General features: G+C 37.7%; 1 protein-coding gene and 1 long non-coding RNA gene across 4 annotated transcripts in view; one reads left to right on the forward strand and one right to left on the reverse strand.

Annotated features, from left to right (window-relative positions):
• Positions 1-23,689, forward strand: part of adamts17 (ADAM metallopeptidase with thrombospondin type 1 motif, 17) — a 138,423-nt gene that overhangs the window by 97,752 nt on the left and 16,982 nt on the right. For all 3 annotated transcript variants that reach the window (XM_088640730.1, XM_088640732.1, XM_088640731.1), the window contains 4 exons: positions 393-552; positions 5,310-5,445; positions 9,683-9,887; positions 20,766-20,918. In XM_088640730.1, coding sequence (XP_088496856.1) covers positions 393-552; positions 5,310-5,445; positions 9,683-9,887; positions 20,766-20,918 — 654 coding nt within the window. The remainder of the gene's footprint in view (positions 1-392; positions 553-5,309; positions 5,446-9,682; positions 9,888-20,765; positions 20,919-23,689) is intronic.
• Positions 1-23,689, reverse strand: part of LOC148658918 (uncharacterized) — a 115,433-nt gene that overhangs the window by 38,074 nt on the left and 53,670 nt on the right. The window lies entirely within an intron of this gene.

Genomic DNA, 23,689 nt, shown 5'->3' on the forward strand with positions numbered 1-23,689 from the left:
TTTGTTTTTTATGCACCAAAAGTGTTGAACCTCTCTGCAAGTGAGGGCTGATTTAAAAGGCCTGAGAATATTTCCCAGTATTTACATAATCGCCATTACCTGGGTTAAGCCAGGTTGACTGAAAAATAAATCAGTTTTAAGTTTCCAAATTCAAAAATGACAAATCACTGAGCTGAGCAAAACATAAAATGTAATGATAATATAATTTTCATAGTCATCCTGAATTAATATAAAATATTTAATAAAACATAAAAGATTTTTAACATTTTTGCAAAATGAACTGTCAAAGTTAAGAAGCGCTAGAGTGGTAAAAATGTATGTATTGACCATGAGCCTATCCTGCAAGTGCTACTGTTTTAAAATAGAATTCCAATTCATTATTTCCAAACAAGGTCCTGCTGTTTCATGACCAGACCTGTGGAATCCATTATGAGTATACTATCTCACTGAACCAGTCAGTGGAGAACAGGAGCGAACCAGAGAGGGAGCCAGAGCCCCTGTACATCTGGACTCACAGCAGCTGGGAGGACTGCAGCGTCCAGTGTGGAGGAGGTCAGTTCTCATCGTCACTCATCATCAATACTGTTCCTTGTAAAAGCTCAGTGTGCTAAAAGCAGAATAAAGTGTAGCCTAGCTGAATGAAATCTTTGCCAGAGTGTGTTAAAGATAATTCAAGCCACAGCAAACCAAGGCACTGCTAAATGCACTAAGTGCAGTGCATGATCATGGTAAAACCACAGGAAAAATCAGTTTGACTGTGGTAGAGTTATTAAAAGGATATTGTATAAATTCTGGCATTTTCATCTCATGTTTAACCCTCAATGGACTGTATTTTTGATTCTGTGGGGAAAAAATAAAATGTGCTCAAATACTATAGTAGTGCTTCTTTTGACAGAAAACAACTCAAAGTTTTCATTGTTACACAACACTAAAGACACCGGGACCTAGATGTCGCAACATGATTTTCTGCATCTAGATTTAATATTTTGTTTTTGATGTTTATTATAGGTTGTAAAATAGTTTGATACATGGTGTGCAAGGTACAGTATGTTTTCATTACATCCACAAAATTATGAGCTTAATGCCTTTTTCAAGGATGATCAGTGAGATACATTTATAAAATAAAGATTCACTCACAAACAATGACAAAGAGTACAATTGAGATCAGTTTCAAGATCAATTGAGATTCATTGTTAGTGGCACACAACTCACACCAGGCTCTTTGTGAGATGAAATTGGTTCTGCAGTCTATTTTCCCAACAGGACATAAAGAGTTAAAACCATACCAAATGTCCACCCATAGAGCACAAGGCAGTCTGCACAAGGACACTATGGTCTTTGAGCCATAGTCCTACCATCATAGTCCTACCATCAGAGTTTTATGATCTTTCTCAGAGTTACAGTAGAAACCTAAAAGTTTTTAGTTTTCTTTCTCACTGTAACAGTCATATACAGATAAAGAACAAAAACATTGCTGACTGGCACAGGTGCATTTTAGCAACAGTGTATTTTAGTCACAATTTCTATGCAAGTTCCTGAGAAGCTATTTGCAGTTTTTTTCAGTCTTACAGTGCTATGTCAGTACAAGGCAAGAACACAAGTTTTTCTGTATCTCTTTGAAAATCTGGAGCCTACAATAAGGATCTAGTAATGAGGTTAATGATGTGACCAAGAGCTAGGCAATTTTTGGATAACTTTTTATTGCTATGGATGATGTTACTCTTCATGCACTCAGCTGAATTTACGTTTGGTTTTAGTACAGTGAGATGGCTAATTAAAATGTATCTAAAAACATTTGTTTGCATCTTGTTTTCATTAAGTCTTATTTCTAAGTAATTGAATCATGCTGCTCCTGATTTGAAATTGGACATAATGTCTTTGGATGAAGTGTTGGCAGGACACAGAAATTTGGTATAAGAGCTTTTATGGGCGTGACTGAGTTTATAATTTTTGTGAGTTGAAATTGGGGACAACTTGTTTTTTCTGCAGGCATGGAATGTAAAGAAAGGCTTTATGTTTTGTGTATTGTATTGTTATTGTGTAGATGGTCTCAATGTGTAGTAACTAATCAATGCAGACATCACAGATCCCCTAAAATTCTCTGGAATTATGCCTTTATGTACAGTATTGTATTGGATGATGGCCAAGTGCAGTATCTGGAAGCATTTCCTGTATTTGGAAATTGTTTCTACACAATCAGACCATTTCCAATATACAGTGTGTTTTTAATGAATTCTGATTTTTGTGAGTAGTCTCAATAGGTTATATAGCCCTTTTCATTCCCTTAACCATGTTTATTCATTTTAGCTTGGGGATTTTTTGCGAATTAGTGGCTAAGACAAAGGGAGATTCTGGGAATTCAGGGGACAGTGAGGGGTGGTGCTTCCTAAAGTGAAGTGTGAGCATGCTTTCTGATCATTGAGGTTAAACCCTAGTGCTGAGTGCCATTCATGTGAGCCTCTTCTGACCTCACCTGTGACCAGTGTGAGAGATGTTGGAATTGGAGAAGGAGAGGATGAGCAGCAGCAAATCACTGTCATAGTTCAGGTCCCCCCTACGTCCCATTTTCCATGGGGATCCTAGCCCCATGCTGTCGCCTCAGCCAAGTGGGTTAAGCCAAGCTTACTGTGACTAAAACACTCAATAAGCATTTTCAATATTACTTAATTGTTGGGTGTTATTATTCCTACTAATATTTGTATATTTCTTTAAAGATGTAGATACAGATTGAAATTTAGTTTAGTACAAAGAAAAAATATTCTTAAACTAACATATATTCAGAGTTATAACAGGCAGGGTCATAGGTTTTTGACCCAATTACCAACTAATCATATATTAATATGATCCCTTTATGTTGTAATCCTCTCTGGATTACATTGTACTTTATATAGGATCCCTTTTTATCCCAGACTGCTAACTGCAAGAAGATATGAAATGTTTATTGGCTGTACGTTCCATATAGATTCACCTATGATTATGTAAATACAACTTTAGTCAAACTAAAATGTATATTTAGCTGCAAAAATAACAAATATATCAAAAGTGCAAATTATTTCTTGACATTGCCCCCTGGAAAATACTAATCAGAATGCAGTTGTGTAACTAGTAACCTCATTAGTTTGGTAACTTTTTCTAATTTGGTTAGAAAGTTTCTGTGGTCACTTAAGATTGAATGGAACATTTCATTAAGCCTAATAACATTATGACTAAGCCCTTGAAAAGCTATTCCTTTCCACAGTTGCTGCAAGTTACACTGAGGAAAATATTTACAGCCCTAGCCTTAAGACTTAAAGTGTGACAGTCTTTAAGCACAGCTGACACGGATAATGTTTGTTCCACTGAAAACTAAAAATATGTGAGTCCGTAAGGCTTTAACTGCTTTTGCCCTTAAATGACAGTTCTTCACACATCTCATTTAAAGTACATTGACTAACATGAAAAGCATCCCAAAATAGAAGTTACAAATAATAAAATAGTTAATCCCAATACAGATATCTAAAAACTATTGAGACATACAGTACTCCAGAGACTGTTAAAAGAGGCAGGTGTTTCATTACATCCCTGTCTTGATCAGCTGTTTCCTTGGTTACCAGGATTCCTGCCTCTTCCAGAGTAATATTTTGTGACTTACAGTCTAAACAGTGTGAAGCTCTTTTCCTTTCAATTAAATGAATTGTGCCCACCTGAAATCTGAGATCTCTACAGAGAATGAATTTCATGCTACCAGGACTCTGTATTCTCTTCATACAGCCCACCCATCCTATCTAGAATTATATAGATTTCACACTTGCAGTAGGCCTAATTTATCTCCTCCTCAGCCCCTAGTAAATGGAGAAGACCATCCACAATTTCTCAACTATAGTACATCCAGTCCTTACAAAACTTAGATGGCTAAGCAAGTACCATATGGGTGTTTTAAAAAAAGGCACTAGTATTTGTTTGTCAAGAATTATCAGTTGTCCTTGCTACTAAAAAAACTGCTATTTATTCCTGCATCTTATTGTAACAGAAAATAATTGACCAATCCTCAAAGCTGGTTGGCTGCCATGTATTATAAGGAAAATTAATTTTTCTTTCCTTGAGCAAAGGATAAATCTTATCATTTAAAAAGATGGGTTCTACTTTTGTAAAGTCTATTTAGCAACTAAAAATAAATGTTTGCCCTGCAATTAAATCATTTATAATAATATTTCTAAACTGTATTTTGTTATTGCTTCCTAGTTATACAAATCTAGTCTGTAGGTTTACAAAGTGGCAAATGAATTATGCTGAAATATTGGATCATTTGCTTTTGTATAGGAGCCTGACTACCTTAATTAATCATGTGTTGATTTAGGTTGTAGTCTAGACCTGTAGTGAGACATATTTTGTAGACAGGTATTGCAGTTTATTATTTTTTAGCATTCAAGATTGTCAGCTAATGATTGGCATTAAAATAGAAATGGAAAGCTACAGTATGTATGACAATGACAGGTAACTATGAAAATAAGAGAATTGACAACTTTATTTCTCCTTGTTTCTTGGGGTCTTTTTTGTGAACATTTTTAAATGAAGTTGCAAGTCCAGGTAACATGGAGGATTAATTCATTAGCTTGTCCCTGCAGGACGTAAAATGAGTTTTAAAATTCATGACACTTGGCCATTATTCCATAGCAGTACACAGAAGAGTTTTATAATGAGATGGTTATAGAGACGTAATTAACTTGGCAGCTACAGGTCACATTGCCAGGGCCAGAAAGGCCAGATGGGCAGTGAAAACCCCACCAGCAGTGGTAATGATTGTTATGTCTGTTCATTAGTGCAGAAGAAATTCAGAATTTCCACAGCAAATAAAAAAAAATCAAATAAGACATCTTAAATGTGCTGATTCTGAAAGATTACACATCATTTCCGGTCTACTAGTTAAAACAGCTACACAGACCCATGACATATGATCATAAACACTGTATTATATTGTCATTAGTTAACACATTGATATTGATACAGTATGATTAAAAATGACTTTTATCATCTAAAAGTGTAACAAACGTTTTTGGTTGTCAGCACTGATTTTGATTTGATTACATATTATTTGTCAAAATTATATGATATTTAGAATTACCAGTATGTTTTACATGGATATAACAGTTCAAAGATGTCTTAAGATTCCTCTGCCATCATTACCATCTATGTAGAGTAATGCCATCATTACCATTAGCAGTAGAGTTTTAGAAATTCTATATAGATTAACATGGAAAAATATTAGTGTTAACTTTTACTCTTAATCACATTAATCAGAATTTTCTAATGTGTGTTTTACTTTTTCTTAGGGGAAAGACGAACTGTTGTATCATGCATGAAGATTCTTAACAAAACCATGGCTGTGACAAATGACAGCCATTGCTGGGTGGAGAATCGTCCAGCCCCTCAGGTCAGGCGCTGCAATGTCCACCCCTGCCAGTCAAGGTGAGAACTTAAATTTGCCAGGTTTCAGCAGCCTGGTCAGTTCTACTTTCTACAAGTTAGAAATTGAAAGGAATGTTACAATGGAGGCTAAAATACATACGTTCATACACTATTGTTAAGAATGAAGTAAATTATATCCAGCACGATGATGGAAAACTTCTAGGCAAGGGGAAATAGCCAATGTTTTCAGTGCATACTGTATTTCAGTCAGGTGTTCACTAAGGAAAAAGTCAACAACATGAGTCGGGCAGAGGAAGGACAAAGTTCTTTCATTAAACAATATTAGCATAGAAGATGCAGAAGTGTGTTGGGTACAAATAGCACTGAAGGTGAATAAATCCCCAGGGCCTGATGGAATTCTACTCAAGGAAATCAAAAATGTTATTCAAAAGTCTTTGAAGCAACTCTTCTACCAGTTCCTTAAAACAGGCTTACCCAGGGAATGGACTAATGTACTATTTAACCAATCCATAACAAAGGTGTGAAAACTGAACCAAGACTTGCAGACTTCAATTAAGTGCAAAGTAACAATTATTAGAACTAAACCTGTTTAAAATTGTTTGCCCAGATTTAGAAACAAAAGATCTTGTTCTTTTAAATGCATGACATATGATATGTTGTTTAATTTTCTGAAGACTCTTCCACATAGAGGATTAATTCTCAATTTATTGGTGGTAGGCATTCAGGGAAACATGAGTGTTAAGATTCAGAATTTATCATTAAATAGAAAACAGAGGGTACAGATAAGGGCTGGTTACTCAAATTAGGTAGCTTTAATTAGGGGAGTACCACTTGGATCTGTACAAGGACCACTGCTGTTCTTAATTTAGGAAAAAGTTAAGGTTTATTCCATGCTGAAGAGAGAAGAAAGGAAACACAACATTTCGGCTGTGGGAAAGACAGGGAAGTCAGCGGAGATTATATCTTCTTAATTTATATCAGTGATCTTGTTGATGTAATAGTTAATAAGCTAGTCAACTTTCTAGATTATTTGGAAGATTGGCAAAAAAATGAAGCAGCAGCAAGTTCAATTCAAGATTTGCTGTAGATAATGCAACCAGTTACGGAGGGCTTGTCACAGTGGATAAGCAGATCAGAGATCTCTGAATATGTGCACCACGTGTCTTGGTAGACCTGATGAGGGGGCTGTGCTCATCACCGCTCTCAGAGGAGAGTGCCTGGAAATGGAGAAATAGTACGAAAAAGTTCCAAAGCAGGCTGTGAGGAGCATGTTCGGAGTGATGGACACGCCTGTTCGCACCTACAGTGGCAGGCACTACCCCAGTGGGATCACATATTCAGAGATCTCTGGTTTCTCTATGCTACTGTCCCATATGATCTCTTATGAAATTGTTGTAACAGAAAGAATAAGGTTCTGGATCCCGAGATGAAGTAAAACAGATGCATTTATTGCATGCAAGGAACAATAAAGCCAAAGTCTTGTTTCCCGCAAGAAACAACAAAACCGAAGTATTGTTTAATGTGCCGGTACAAACTTTAGGCTTATATAGTATTTTCTTTTCCGCTTTTGACGTCACTCGGTCTTATGGTAAAGAGGGGGGTCATGGTATTTGGCCAGTTAAGAGATCCTGGCCAAATGGTCAGTTTAAGATTACACCCCACGGGTTCCTAGCTTGCATCTGGAATCCTTATCAGTTAACCCCCTTTCCTGCCATAAACTCCAGCTTGTTGTTTAGAAGTCTAATCTTCATGCAGAAAGGACTTAAAATTAACCCCGTCTTCACATCTTACTTCAAGATCATTACTCAGGTTCCTTGCATCACCAAGCCATTTACTAGCGGATTCCTGGACTTGATGAGCTTCACACACAATGTTCGCCCTCTGGCTCATCCCTTTTGGGGAGTAGCAGTAGATGGCCCTTGACTCAGTCAAACTTGTTTGGCCAGACTCAATGTACCGCTTTCTTTACCTTATCAGCACAACAACATCCAAGGATACTACCCTTTGAGGCCTTCACTGCACCTTGATGACAGTGACGCTCTTGTTAGGAGCCTCCTCCACCCAGATGACTCTCACTCCACAATGGCTATTGGGTCTCTTACCACCAATCAAACCCCAGATTTCCAGATCCAATTCTAGCCACTGACATTCTCACAATGCCATCAGGCTTGGTCTCACACTCACAATACACATATGAGTCTCCAGCATCTCACTCTCATGCTCAGGCTTAAACACACTCTCAATACCAAGTCTTCAGCACCTCACTCTCACAGTGAGACTTAATAACACACTTCATTCTCTCCTCTCAGGCTGTGCATACGTAGCTGCCAACGCACCTTTCCCTGTGCCCAGCCCACTCAGCTTTCTCAACCAAATCAGCAGCTCCCACTCAACTCTTATTTACTTCAGAAGTTTACCACTCATTTTCTAACAGAGGTCAGCAGCCAAATGAGCCCTTTCCTTCACCTTCATTCAGCTGACACTGTTGAAAGGTTTGACGCTTGTTTAAGTAAGCCAGAATTACACTGCAGGTTAGTGCAGAACTGAGGTGTCTTGGCTTGGTCTCCTCTCAGGGAAGTACGACGCTTGCTCTTAAAGACGTCTCACTGCTGAATTACGTTAACTCATGATTCTGTTCAGCTGTGGTTGCCTAGCAACACATAGTTTACTCAACAAGGGCTCCGCCTCAAAAAATTGTTTTACAACGATTATACGAATACAACGATTTTGTATTCTGTTGTGTCTGCAAGCATCCTTACAAACATGTTCAGTATTATCTACAGTATATACTGAGATAGAGCATACTGTAGTTTGGTACATGTATATTTTATTAATTGTGATTTTATTAAATGTGATTACAGTATTTTGTTTTCTTATAAAAAACTGTTGTCTGTTCATAGGCTACAGTATATAGAATTAAAAAAAAATCTTAATTTATTTTAATTGTATGATTTTTACTGATATCTGTCATGTTAGTTTTCTTTATTTCTTGCAAAGGGAAATGCTTTTTATAATCTTAAACTTCATTTATTTGAGAAAATAGACTTTCTCCACACTGATTGACCTCAGCTGGAAGCCACTCAGTTATTCATCCTTTTTTTGCCTCGTTTGCCTAAACATATTTTATTCCACTATCTAGTCTCAAACTCAAAGACATTTAAGTTTTTTTTAATAAGAATGCACTTCATTAACAGCAAGTAATCAAAATAAATGTTTACATATTGTTGTACGGTAATGGCTTTTCCTTTTAAACCTGGAAGTTGTAGTAAAGTTATCTAGCTTACCTTTTGATATAATCTGTCAAAAGATATTTTGATTTTTTGTTTTAATAGCATTTTTACATAACCCAGTGAAAAATCACAGCGACAAAACCACATTATAGGAATCTGTTAAGAAAATATCAGACCTTTAACAACAAATTACAGATCATTAAGCATTCTTCATTAATAAAAGTAGGCAGAAATACAATATTATTTTAGAACATGAATTTGTAAAGAAAACAGTTTAACATTACAGATCATTAAGCATTGTTTATTAATTAAAATATGCAGACATACAATGTTTATTAATCGCAAGTCAACATTTGTTGAATTTTTATTTCATGCTTGTTTTGTGGTTTGTGACTTGCACTCTTTTTTCTGGGTGCTCTTTTTAATTTAAATATACATAAATTTTAGTATAAATATCATAGTCTCTGGGGAGACTGTTCTTGATATTTGAAGAGGAACCAAGCACTTGTTGGTCTTTGTTGGTCTGATTTCATTATAGCCCTTCTTCAGCAGAAGCATAAAAATGCCAATATTGGTATCCCTGTGTGTTGATACATTTTTCTGAGGCATTATGTTCTGAAAACCTACTTACTTCACTCTAACCTACCACTTATGAGTTGTTTGTTCACAATGACATACATTGACCTGATTAGATCTCATTTTTCATTGTACCTGAGTCCCCCCTATGCTGATTTAGTGTAGTCTTCTAATCAAGAAACATCAAGTGTGAACAGAAAAAAAATGTTGTCTTTTGGAAATTCTGGATAGAAAGGTTTCTTGTTTTTAATTCTAATAGATTATTTAGTAGATCAGAGAAATAAGGTGTTGGTTTCTTTTATCATGGCAGCTTCATTATTTATTAAAGAAGGGTAAATGATAACAGTGTGTTGGTCAGCGCTCCATTTGCATTCCTAAGCACCTCAGTTCAGTTTTAGTGAGTGAGTTTTATGCCTGTTTGCTCTGACCTGCAGTGATGATTGTGGTCTCTCCTGTCCTGTGATTGGCAGGTGGGTAGCAGGCGAATGGGGCTCCTGTTCTGTCACCTGTGGAAAAGGGCTCCAGCTGCGGGAAGTGTATTGTGTGTACCAGCTGCAGAACGGCTCCTACATTAACACCCGAGACCTCTACTGCCTGGGGCCCAAGCCCGCCATGGTGCAGGGCTGTGAGGGTCGGGACTGCCTCACAGTCTGGGAAGCCTCCGAGTGGTCCAAGGTATGACTTCCCCACTGCAGACTGTAGGGTGTTTATTCTGAGAAGTAGTCTCTCTGGGTTTCCAAAACAGAGAGAAAAATGAAGCATATACAGAAGACACTGCTCGGATGTTAGCATTGTAAAAGCAGAATTTCTTCCCTGAGGAGTTCCCTTTGTTTTTCATTTTGGAAGGAATTTCTATCCAATGCACTTATATACAGTGCCTTGCGAAAGTATTCGGCCCCCTTGAACTTTTCAACCTTTTGCCACATTTCAGGCTTCAAACATAAAGATATAATTTTTTTATTTTATGTGAAGAATCACCAACAAGTGGGACACAATTGTGAAGTGGAACGAAATCTATTGGATTTTTGAAACTTTTTTAACTAATAAAAAAATGAAAAGTGGGGCGTGCAAAATTATTCGGCCCCTTTACTTTCAGTGCAGCAAACTCACTCCAGAAGTTCAGCGAGGATCTCTGAATGATCCAATGTTGTCCTAAATGACTGATGGTGATAAATAGAATCCACCTGTGTGTAATCAAGTCTCTGTATAAATGCACCTGCTCTGTGATAGTCTCAAGGTTCTGTTGAAAGCGCAGAGAGCATCATGAAGACCAAGGAACACACCAGGCAGGTCCGTAATACTGTTGTGGAGAAGTTTAAAGCCGGATTTGGATACAAAAAGATTTCCCAAGCTTCAAACATCCCAAGGAGCACTGTGCAAGCGATCATCTTGAAATGGAAGGAGTATCAGACCACTGCAAATCTACCAAGACCTGGCCGTCCCTCTAAACTTTCAGCTCAGACAAGGAGAAGACTGATCAGAGATGCAGCCAAGAGGCCCATGATCACTCTGGATGAACTGCAGAGAACTACAGCTGAGGTGGGAGAGTCTGTCCATAGGACAACAATCAGTCTTACACTGCACAAATCTGGCCTTTATGGAAGAGTGGCAAGAAGAAAGCCATTTCTCAAAGATATCCATAAAAAGTCTCGTCTAAAGTTTGCCACAAGCCACCTGGGAGACACCCCAAACATGTGGAAGAAGGTGCTCTGGTCAGATGAAACCAAAATCGAACTTTTTGGCCACAATGCAAAACGATATGTTTGGCGTAAAAGCAACACAGCTCATCACCCTCAACACACCATCCCCACTGTCAAACATGGTGGTGGCAGCATCATGGTTTGGGCCTGCTTTTCTTCAGCAGGGACAGGGAAGATGGTTAAAATTGAGGGGAAGATGGATGCAGCCAAATACAGGACCATTCTGGATGAAAACCTGTTGGAGTCTGCAAAAGACCTGAAACTGGGACGGAGATTTATCTTCCAACAAGACAATGATCCCAAACATACAGCAAAATCTACAAAGGAATGGTTCACAAATAAACGTATCCAGGTGTTTGAATGGCCAAGTCAAAGTCCAGACCTGAATCCAATCGAGAATCTGTGGAAAGAGCTGAAAACTGCTGTTCACAAACGCTCTCCATCCAACCTCACTGAGCTCGAGCTGTTTTGCAAGGAAGAATGGGCAAGAATTTCAGTCTCTCGATGTGCAAAACTGATAGAGACATACCCCAAGCGACTTGCAGCTGTAATCGCAGCAAAAGGTGGCTCTACAAAGTATTAACGCAAGGGGGGCGAATAATTTTGCACGCCCCACTTTTCATTTTTTTATTAGTTAAAAAAGTTTCAAAAATCCAATAGATTTCGTTCCACTTCACAATTGTGTCCCACTTGTTGGTGATTCTTCACATAAAATAAAAAAATTATATCTTTATGTTTGAAGCCTGAAATGTGGCAAAAGGTTGAAAAGTTCAAGGGGGCCGAATACTTTCGCAAGGCACTGTATGTGTATAGTATATCTAAAGTTTGCACAACATGTTGTTTTGAAGGAAGGGATTTTCTAAATTTTCTGCTTAGGTTATTGCTACAGTATGACACCACCTAAGCTGCTTAGGTGGTGTCATAGCAATAACCTGGACTTGAACATAAAGAAAACGAAAGAGCTAATAGTGGACTTTTGGAGACACAGGCCATACACTCACAGCCCACTCAGTATTGATGGAACGGAAGTGGAAACAGTCACCAGCTTTAGGTTTTTGGGAATTCACATCTCTAAAGATCTAGCCTGGACTGTGAACACTGACTCTATCATGAAGAAGGCTCAGCAGCGCCTTTATTTCTTGAGGTGCCTCAAGCGATGGGGGATGCCAATACATGTGTTGGTGAACTTCTACCGCTGCACTATCGAGAGCGTCCTCACCAACGGGATCACCGTGTGGTATGGCAACACCTCTTCGCGAGAAAGAAAGGCACTGCAGAGAATGGTCAATATGGCCCAGAAGATCATCGGGTGCGGTCTCACCGAGATTAAACAGCTCTATGAGGACCGCTGCCGTGGTAGAATTCTGGCCATCACAGAGGACAGCCACCACCCCGGGCATGAGCTCTTCACCCCACTGCCCTCAGGCAAGAGATATAAGAGCATACGGACACTTACCACTAGATTCTTCAATAGCTTCTATCCACAAGCAGTGAGACTGGCGAACACATTTAGCCATCCCCCTCGGACCACACCTACACCATCACCATCTACCTCTTTATGATTTCTTATCTATTGCACATCTCCAGTCATTGTTTACATGTCTGTATTGTTTACATTCAAACTGTCTACATGTTTACTTGCACATTGTCTATTGTTTGTTTGTACATTGTCTTGATGCACTGTTTGCACTTTGTTTTGTTTTTTACACTTGTTTTACAATCGAGAGACTTTCTGTAAGTAAGAATTCCATTGTACCAGTACCGGTTACATATGGCAATAAAGTTCAAGTTCAAGTTCAAGTTCAAATTTTCTTTAAAATGTTAATCCACACTGTTTAAGGGTATGGTTCTTAGGTCAGGGTACAATGTGAAATGACTTATTTTTACCTTTAGAGGACAGTGTGGCAGTGTTTACATTCCAATAAACAAATGTAATTCAAACCAGATGGTAATATGCAATAATAATAATTGCTTACACATACAGTATAAGCACTTTTATGGACACTCCACTCAAAGCGCTTTACAGGTAATGGGGACTCCCCTCCACCACCACCAATGTGCAGCATCCACATGGATGATCCGACGGCAGCCATAGTGCGCCAGTATGCTCACCACACATTGGCTATAAGTGGGGAGAAGAATAGAGTAATGAAGCCAATTCATAGATGGGGATTATTAGAAAGCCATGATTGGTAAGAACCAATGGGAAATTTGGCCAGAACGCAGGCACCTTATTTTACAGTATAGTGTCCCCGTCACTGTACTTGGGCATTAGCACCCACACAGATCGCAGGGTGAGCACCCCTTGCTGGGCCCCATTCAAGGTCTCCCATTCAGGTACTGACCAGGCTCACACCTGCATAGCTTCAGTGGGCTGCAAGTTGTGAGTTGCAGGGTGATATGGCTTCTGGCCTAACTTAAAATATAAGTACGTTACAATAAAGTGAGAGTATAGGGATGTTTATGTATACAGTATTTCCAGTATGATTCTTAGATTTGTTTTTAAAGTAGATGCTCATGGCAAGTAAACTAAGGAAACATCTTTTAAGATGTATAATGAGTTTTCCAGATGTTTGAGCTCTTCAATATCAATATAAGGTTTCTCTTAAGGGCGGGTATTCATTAATGCTAATTCTAAAATGTATGGGCTGCTCACATGTCTAATCAACAGATAAGCAGTTCCAAAGTGTGCTTTTTAAAAGTAAGTGGCACTGCACCGTTCACTCTGCACACCTGTCAGTCATAGCGCATGTCAATCAGTATTCTCCTAAATTTGCAATGTTGTTTCAGATTTGCCAAAACCCACTCTAGACTTACCTGAAACACAGAGTCTGCTGTTAAACTTAAACCGCTGCACATTTTCAGATGGACTCTTTACAAGCTCCACAAACTCTGCTAATGAAATGCTGCTTGGTGGATTTGTGACATGATCCATGCTTAACAGAATGGCTCCACATTTTTCCTCATTATTGATTTAATAATTTTGATGAAATAGTATAGAATATCTTTGTTTATTGATCCCAGTCATTTGCATGTTAATCATTCAGCTCCATAGTTCCAGACAATGTCATGTGAAATGCTTTTTAATTTCATTTCACTCACATAAGCCAGGCAAAGTTGGACATTCACTTTATCATCATCAACAGATGTAATAGCTTGAATGTCCACATGCTTTTACAAGTGGAATGCAACCTTATCTTATTAAGAAGAACACAGGGACATAACATTAGGGAAATGTAACAGAGCAGCTGAATCTTGGAATGCCTGTGTAAATTTAATCCACTAGAGGGCGGATTAGGAATGCTCCAAAGGGAAAATAAATGTAGTCCTACACATAAGTTTGTAAGAGAGAAATCAAACGCAGCTGATTTTCATTAGGTTTCTCTATAAATACGTAAAGAACACAGGAGGAGATAGATCTTGTTGTGATATCAGTCATTTGGTTAGGTTAGTTTTAGACTCAGCACCAAAGTGAACATTTGATAAAACCTGTTCACCTGTCAGGCTATTGGTTTTGGTTTGTTAGACATAGGTTAAACTTTTAGCTACCACAAATGTGCTCCTTTGGAAAAAGAGGTACAATATAAACTCTCTGGTGGATGGAGCCACTTCAGCTGCTGGTTCAGGTCAAAGGAACCCAGCTTAGTCCATTTTACTGCCTAATTTTACTAATTCAGTCTCTTGGAAGCAGAACTGTTACTATGTTGATCGACACGAGGTTGCGAAGTTGCCCAATAGTATGACACTACAGTGATGAAGTTGTATTCCAAAATCTTACACATCAAGACCTAATTTATGCAGAGGGTTCACAGGATACATGAAGATTGCTCATAGAGGTGCTCATACGTCACTCTTTCATTGCTATCATTGTCATTATTTGATTATTTAGAAATTTAAGCAGAATGTCCTGTACTACAGGCCTGCTGTAAGCTAAAAATGTAATGACAGCTGATTATGCAAAGCACAAACTTTTCTTAGTGACAGACGTAACCTTTTTTATACCACTAGTAAGAAAACCATGGATTAGTACTCCAACTCTGGATCCAATCATCATAGAAAGTAAAGGGCTAAAACTGAAAGCAGCTCCAGAACCGTAACTGAGTCTAAGAAATGCAGTAATATCCTTGTTTTAGAAGTCTGCTGAAAACAGAGAGGCACAAACTTAGGGTTTGTTCTCAGAATTTTTTTTCTTGTGTAAACATTCCATTTGAAAAAGTTGGACAATTGAAAGTTACATGAATCTTTGACAGAATGTAAAAAGCTGTGGTGCATTTCCATCATCTGCCCAATTAAGACATAACCATCGACTCAAAGTCAGGTTTCACAGGAAAGAATTTAAAGTATTCTGTTTTTTACGGTATGTACTGTATAGTATGTGAGAAGTGGTGCTTGTCAAAGGATGAGTTTTACTAATAATAGAGGATCAATATACAGATGCAGCCATTCAAAATGCATGGTAAAACACTGTACCATGTGAAATTATCTACAGTTCACAGTACGTGATTGGTTGGCCAAAAAGACCGACAGTGGTGCGGTGGACCGACTCGTGGTGCATTGGTTGTTAGTGAATCGATTGCTTCATTTAATCTCTTTACTGTGCATGTTTAAATCTGCCTAATATTGAATATTAATATGGAATTTTACAACTAAAGGGAATTTTTAGTAATTGAGCATAAAAAGAAAAGGAGCAGGAGGGAAGGAAAAGTGCCTCATTCAAAGGGTGTGGTGTGTTAACACAAACTCTGCTTAACAGAGCTCCTTGTAAGAGCAAGGTGACTTTCTTCTCAATTGAAAAAAGCTACAATACAGACAGATTCAGATCTACTGTTCCAAGGCCGTATGGTTTCAAAGTGTGAAATATCTTTTCTTACTCCAGAAAGAGTACTCTTTCTTACTCTAATTCAATCTATTTGTACACATCCGGCTCTGTAAAAAATATAGCCAAAAGGATTGCTGTAAAGGTTAAATTCCAAGCTGAAAAGACAAGACTCAACGTGTCTTCTCTAACTCTTAAGTTTACAGCTCGTCCATGGTCATTCATTATTAATATTGTAACGAACGGCACGCAAACAGATGATACCGGTTGCAGCGTGGTGACAGTACAGCACTCTTTTTTCCCTCATTTAACTTAAAGAATTGCATGAAGAAATTCTAAATCACGAAACCATCACTTATAATAATTAATCCAGATACACTCACACCGTAGCCAGCAACAAGCTGTAATAGTTGACTGTTTTTATATATTCAGCTATGTAAGAAACAAAATAATTCCCTGATCGGGCTTTGAAAAAATTCAAAAAGGAGCAAAAGCCACTCGTTCTAAACCTGACTTGGGTCATAAATTCCAGCGCTGATCTTACAAATGGACTAATTAGAGTGTGAATGCTAACCCTTACCCTAACTGGGCTGTCAATTGAGCATTTCCACATTCTATATATGAACTTCTCTAGACATCAGATTTTGACATGTTCCCCAAACCAAAAATGATGATTGGGAAACAATCAAGACCATTGATCAAAGCTCTTGCAAGTGAATGAGATTCAATAATGCTTGGTTTCAACTTACGATCTGACCGACTCAGTTTCGGGATACAATTACCGTGTGGTGCTCCTCACCATCCAGGGCCCAGAGAGTTTCAGAAAAAAAAATTGAGATAGGAGCAAACACCACTGGTCCTAAACCTGAATTGGGTCCCAATATCCAGTGCTGATCTTGTGATCTTAGAAATTGTCTAAGTAGTATATGAATGCTAACCCTAACCCTCCCTGGGCTGTCAACTGAGCATTTCCATGATCTACAGTATAAACATGACAATGGAATATTTCACACGGGTTTTTAGAATAGAAGATTAAATATTCCCCATGTTATAGAATTTCTTTTGGTATTGGCTACTTTTAACATAACTAATACTGAGGTTCTACATGGGATGGAGCAATTAATACATTACCAGTATTTTTACAGACATTGCTAAGACAATGGATGTTCTTCAAGCTAGGGTATTTCACCTCTCACTTAAAATGTGATTGATTGGAGAATTGCAGATGTAACACCAATTTTTAAAAAGGAGGGCAGAACTGAACCAAATAACTATAGAATAATCAGTCTTACAGGTATTGCTAATTTTGGATAATACCTAGAAATCAATGACATGTAAGGGAAAGCCGACATGGATTTTGAAATGGAAGGTCTTATTTAACTAGTTCATGAGAAATTTTGACGCAAGCAATAAGAGTTTTAGACAATTTCTGCAGATTTGTTTTAACTAATAAATCATTGAATGATCTTGTTGGTATTCCAATACCCTGCTACTGATTTATTGATCTGATTTATTTTATGTGAAGTTTTGGGCTAAAAACTGGTATTTCTTATTTTCTGTTGTAGTTCAGTCACTGATTCGTGTATTTTGTGAGATGCAGTTAAGTACTTTGTTACAGATATTTTATTGTAAATTGTTAACCAAAACTGCCTTGGTTAGTGCTCCACAGACTACTACAAAGGCGCCCACAAAGTTGGCTTTTCTAGACTATGCTCTATAACGTATTATTTTCAGAGGCCACTGTGCTGAAAATCAACCTCATTAAAAAATAATTACATTTTGAATAAAAGTTTGGCTTTCTAACCACCTCCTATTCCTTTACAGATGTCGTCGTTCACCTCAGACGGCCATGATCACACTGATCTCTCCGTCTCTGTTCTCAAAGAAGGGTTTCTCAACTCCCATAGCAGAAAAACAACAGAAACGAAACTCATCCTGAAACTAGGTTCACACCATCCCCCTTCTCTCAATGACTGACTTGTTTTCATGTAATCTTCTCTATTCTCATGCAGGTTTTGACTTCACGCTTCTGCACTTTGCACTTCCTGAGTGGCCTCTCTGCCTCCCTGCTCCTCCTGCCTCCTTCCCTCTCCCAGCTTTTGTTCTTCTGTGCTTTGCTGTCTGCCCTGTTTCTCACACCTGAAGAAGGTTTCACAGCCGAAACGTTGTGTTTTCTCTATTCTCTTTTCAGCATGGAATAAATCTATTGTTCCTTTGCAGACTATGCATGCTGACGCAGCTACCCACCTGAATTACATTTTGAAGCTCCACTGAAATGAATATTTTGCTAAATGTCTATTTTTTATATCCACAAAAAAGGAATTACATATACACTACAGACTAACTTGTAATTTTGCATGTTTTACTCTAAAATCTACAGTTCAGACATTTAGTTTTATCTGGGAAAGTGCACCTGTTTTCTCCAGTCTTTTCATTTACCAATACCATACTCGTGCTGTAGAGAACAGCTGTGCTAGAGGTGCCTATATTCATTTCTGAGCTAAATGATCCAGTTTAGGACTGACAAAGATACAGTAAATCTTCTGTCATCCCTCCTGGATTTTATCTGTCAATTTGAAGGGATTAGGTCCTTTTTATGCTTATCATAATACATAGTCATTAAGAAGAGCCCTTTTTGGACGGGTGTTAAAACCATCATTAGTATATCTATAATCCAATAAGATGTACATTCCAAACTTTGTGAGAACTATCATCTCATCTCTCTGATTTGCTCGGATGCCAAGCTATATGCTAAGATATTTTCATGCCAGCTAGAGGCATATATTATATATCCAAATTAGTTCCCATGACCAGACCAACTTAATTAAAGGTGTCCTTGCTCCTGAAGTTTGCAGCCTTCTGCACATGATGGATGCCAATACAGACATTGTCTCCCCCTGTGCCATTCTGTCATTAGATGCTGAAAAGGCTTTTGATCAGCTTTGCTATTTATAATTGGCCCTTGGAACCAGGTTTTATATTTTCTTAATTAAATTTCACAGTGGAGTGTCTATGACTGTAATACTGTTCAAATACCTTAGACACCTTAGAATTGAGTTACTTTTCTTTACCTGCAATTACAACAATGATGATAATGAAGCTCAAAGTGCTGTATAATGGCCCACACAATAAACAATAGAAACAAAAGTGAAAGAAAAATTGTACAACAAATAAGACTAAATCACACATTACCTTTGGTTAAAAGTCTTAGTTTTGACAATGTCAGCAGTTGCAGAATCTCTAATGGATTTGGGCTCCACAGCCATGGTGCTGCATATGAAAAGCTTAGTTGTCCATTGTGTGGAGGCCAGACTTCAACTAAGTAAGAATGCAAGAACACATAGATCTCAGGTTAAGAGTTTCATAGTGCAGTAATTCCTAAAGATAATCCTGTGTTTAGATGTGAGGAAAAGAACTGTAAAGTCTACTCTAAATTTTCCTGGGAGTAAGTACAATTTCAAAGCATGTGACTGATCTACTTCTATTTTACATGGGCCACTGAATTCTGGACATAGAAAAGCTTTTTAGTACCTTAGAAGATACTTCAGTAAGCAAGGCTACCATTGTCTTAACTTGATTAAATAAATGCATGTAGAAATATCTCAATATAAGACAGACAAGGATAAAAAATAGCTTTTTTAGCCAGGTAAACACTGACATGAACAAATGGACTATTTTACCAAATTTACCAAATTCTCTTCAAGCTCACATATGTTTTAAATAAAATCAACATGCATCTATGCTTTTTTATTCTATGATTTCTATATCTTTATATGTACACTACGCATTCTATTCATGAATGGGACTGCATTCTGGAATTACAGAATTCATATGGAATGGAAACGACTGCAATGTTAAATGTTCCATTCTACATCAGGAAAGTTCTTCAGGAGGCCTGGCTTTATTTATACACCTTTGTTATGCATGCATTGTCTGTATTGTTTAACCCTGAAAGCCTGATCTTTTCATAGTCATCAAAATTTGATTTATATTGAGGTATTTCTTAGATAATTATAAATTACTGCGCAGTTAATTTCCCTATTTTGTACATGTGCAAACTGCATATATGCAATTCCCATTTCTCTTTTCATACTGAAGTGACAAAGGAATTCACATTTTAACAGATATTTTTAACTGCTATGGTCTTTGCTCATTCAGGATGTGTAATTGCAACATGAGCTTCTGGCTTTCCTTTTTTTCGTGTCTTCCCATTCTGCAAAGTGTGTTTATGGTGTCACCTGGGGGGTGGCCTCAGGAGCAAAACAAAATGGCTTCCTACTGTCTGTCTTTTTGTTACAATCTTCATATAAACCCACTTACATTTCCTTCAAGGATACAAGATATATCCAACCCCAGAGATTGTATCATAAGTATCATTATACCTCTTTTGGGACTAACTGTAGGTTGCTGAGATCTGGAAACTAGTCTTTTCTTGTTTGCTACATGTATTCTGCATAGGAATATATTGTGATGGCACATGGTACAATGCTACATGGTGACTCTAATCTGGGATTTACGCAGCTACAGAAATTAATCTGTTGATATGCTGTGACTTTGGCTGAAAAGATGCCTGAGAAAGTTCTTAGGTAGAAACATAGAGGAGAGTAAAACTGAGAGGGGTGAGAAAGGTGTACATAGGGAGTAGGCAAAATGTTATTCTCTTGTCTTTTTAGTTGTAATTTGTTGGAAAACACAATAAGATAAAAAAGTAAAATAACTTTGGAGCAGAATAATCATAGTAGAATACAGCATATGCCCACTGCAGTGATTATGGAGGGGGATATGTTATTATTCAACATTAAAAACTGCACATCATAATGAGCAATTGTCCTTCCAAAAAAGTTCTGCAAAAAATGCAGTAGTTTCCTATGTCAGGGATCACTAAACTACTAAACTACTCTCCTAGAAGAGTGCTGTTCTCCATTTTATTAAAAAAGCTCATTTTCTGTGAGAAAAGGTTAATGCAATGCAACACTGTTACCGGAGGGGGTTCTTTAATGAGTAACACTGTCCCCGTCTCCACCCTGTCTTGGTCAGTGCTCTACAGACTGCGGCAAAGGCACCCACAGGCGCACCGTTTCCTGCAGCAACCCCCAGGGAAGATGTGACCCAACCACCCGGCCTCCTGAGGTGGAGGAGTGCGAGGATCACTCTAAGTGTTATGAGTGGAAGACTGGAGAGTGGTCAAAGGTATGGTAAAGTACAGGAAAGCACCCTCAGTCCTCTCTCAAGCTTGCGATAATTTTGGTCTCATGCATTCTGGGGCATTTTCACACATTTTTATAGTGTTGGTATTTTTACATATACTTTCAGACCATAATAAATGCATGTGCTTTAAAACCACATTCCCTGTATCAGAAGAAAAGAAACAAACTAGGGGGTTTGGGAAGAAACAAATAAATCACCTGCTTTTTAGAACTAATAAAAATTGTAATTAATTGCTTTTAACCTTTTTTTTATGCAAACACCAGGTCAAGTACTGTATACCCACTAAAAAAATACACAATTACAGAAGCATCTGGTAAAGTGCAAACTGCTCAAAAAACAAATAATACATTTGTTAACAAAGACAAAATTTTGCCATCAACAGAGGTATTGTAACCAGAGTTACTTGGACCACAGCTCATGTTCACAATCAGAAACCATATCTCTTGGCATGTCCAAGGAGAAACCCCCATTTTCTTACTCGAGTTTGTGTTTCTTTCTTGCTGAAATCATTAGTGTTTCTTAAGCTTCTTAGCTGTTAGACTTAGAAATAAAGATAATGATAAAAATGAATACATGCAATCATTATAGGTATTGTATTTACAAAATCTCAATCCTGCTTAAATTAATTTAGCCTTGAGGTATGTAAACAAAGTGCAATTGAGTGCAGCTCAACCAAGATCAGACTATACCCTGCAGCACACTTTGCTATCAAGCTAATATACACACATAATAATTAAAAGATAGCAAACATTCTAGTTTAATTAGTAGTGAAATTATTCTTGTAGATCCTGCAAAGGATGTATTCCATATTCATATATTGTACATGCTCCTCTGTAGAACCTCAACTCGTTTTCTCCAGTTTTTTGAAAGCCTTCCTGGGTATTCATATTTTTTTCTTTCAACTCTGAAGCTCAAGCTCTTACTTCAGATTTTCCCAGTTTTATTTGTTGAGAAGTATGTGTTTCATTGACACAACTGTTTTCAGATTGTCTGGTTTAGCTCCTTCAGTATTTCTGGTTATTTCATCTGTATTAGGACAAATGGGGTGCGGGGCAGCAAGAAATTGGAAAGCCAGAGCAAGACTAATTGAAATATGCCATTAGAATGCACCAGGTCATTTGATACATGACTTGTGAGGCTGCCATCTGCAATAGATGATTGCAGATGGCATGATTTTCAGAGGTGCTGCCCTAATGGGGTCTGACATGTTTTGTTTGCAGTTCTACTGGAGATCTAGTGCCTATGTTATAAACACAGCTGCTTACTAACTTCATGCATTCAAAATACAACACACTCATGTTTTACACAGTAGTTAGGTTCCTGTCATAGCACAGAATCGCATATAAAAGGAACACCCACTTAGATTAAATCAATTTAAAACAAATTAAATCAATCATAAGTGTATTAGTTCAGGTGGGTAGCTGCTTCAGCATGCGTAGGCTGCAAAGGAACAAGTAATAGGTTTATTCCATGCTGAAAAAAAGAAGAAAGAGAACACGTTTCGGTCGTGGAACTTTCTTCAGGTGTGAGAAGGCATAGTGGGTCGCAGCAGCTGTAGGCGGTAGTAGTTCAGGTGGGTAGCTGCGTCAGCATGCGTAGGTGTATGTATGTAGTATTACGAAAACAGTAATGCAGTAAATACAATAATGTACAGTATACAAAATAGGTCAAATAAAATTTAATATAAAAATGCAGGGAACAATGCAGATGCATAGCTGTCACAAATAGCCTTCTGTAGTGTAAGAATGAATTTCTGCAAGGCCTTCTTCGCCACACACAGAGCTATTCCTCTTATTTTGCAGATCTGAAAGGTTCCTTATTGCAGTAGATGTCAGGTTTATATCAAATTGATCATTTTTCTTTCATTAATCTCAAATAATTAAGGGAAATGCATTTGGGATTATACAAAGATAACTTTTTTACCTTAGAATACTTTTACTGTACCATACATGTCTTTTGATAAGGATGTTTTTTTGCATAAACTTCCCTGAAGGTGGTAATAGTCCATGGCCAAGGTAAAACAATTGTGCCCTATCTCCTTTAATTTGCAAATTCTGCTAGTGCATTAAACAGAACTCTTTTAGATCTTTAAACCCAATTCAGACCCCTTTAGTTCAAACCCAATAAGACATAGCCTGTAGTCAATACTGCCAGGAGATGTGACGCTTTTCCAGATCAAACAGTGGACTCCCACATTGCTTCTGAAAGGTGTCTACTTTTCCATATTTCCTAAAGAAATCTATGCTGATTCATTTGTTAAATTCCTTGTGAAATGTATCACATTCCTTGTTAACATTTTAGAATTGAAGAGGCACCCGGCCAGTTTTATTGAATTTCTTACAGTACATTTCAGCTTGTGCCATATTTTGCAGAAGGAAAATGAGTGGAAACAAATTTGTCCTTACTTTGTAGACTCAAGGGCAGTACATTGACCATGGGACTGGAACAATAACACATTTTTTTCATTTAACTGAGGCTGAAATCTTGATGTAGTGTCCTTGCTTTTTAAACTCGATAATAATCAGTAAGAAAATATTTAAAGTCTGTCATCCGTTTTGTAACTCCACAGAGTATACACCCAAATCACATCTAATCTTGGATGATTAATAAATGTTAATTGCACTTTTAATTCATTTACACTGTTAGGTACTGTTCTGTTACTGTGACAGATCACCCTTTGAAGTTAGCTGAGTGTGGAGAATCTGCACACATTAAAACCCTTGTTTATTCGAAATAATGTGGTGACTGGACCA

Source organism: Lepisosteus platostomus, chromosome 7, assembly GCF_059453375.1.
Source record: "Lepisosteus platostomus isolate fLepPlt1 chromosome 7, fLepPlt1.hap1, whole genome shotgun sequence".
NCBI classification, from domain to species: Eukaryota; Metazoa; Chordata; class Actinopteri; order Semionotiformes; family Lepisosteidae; genus Lepisosteus; species Lepisosteus platostomus.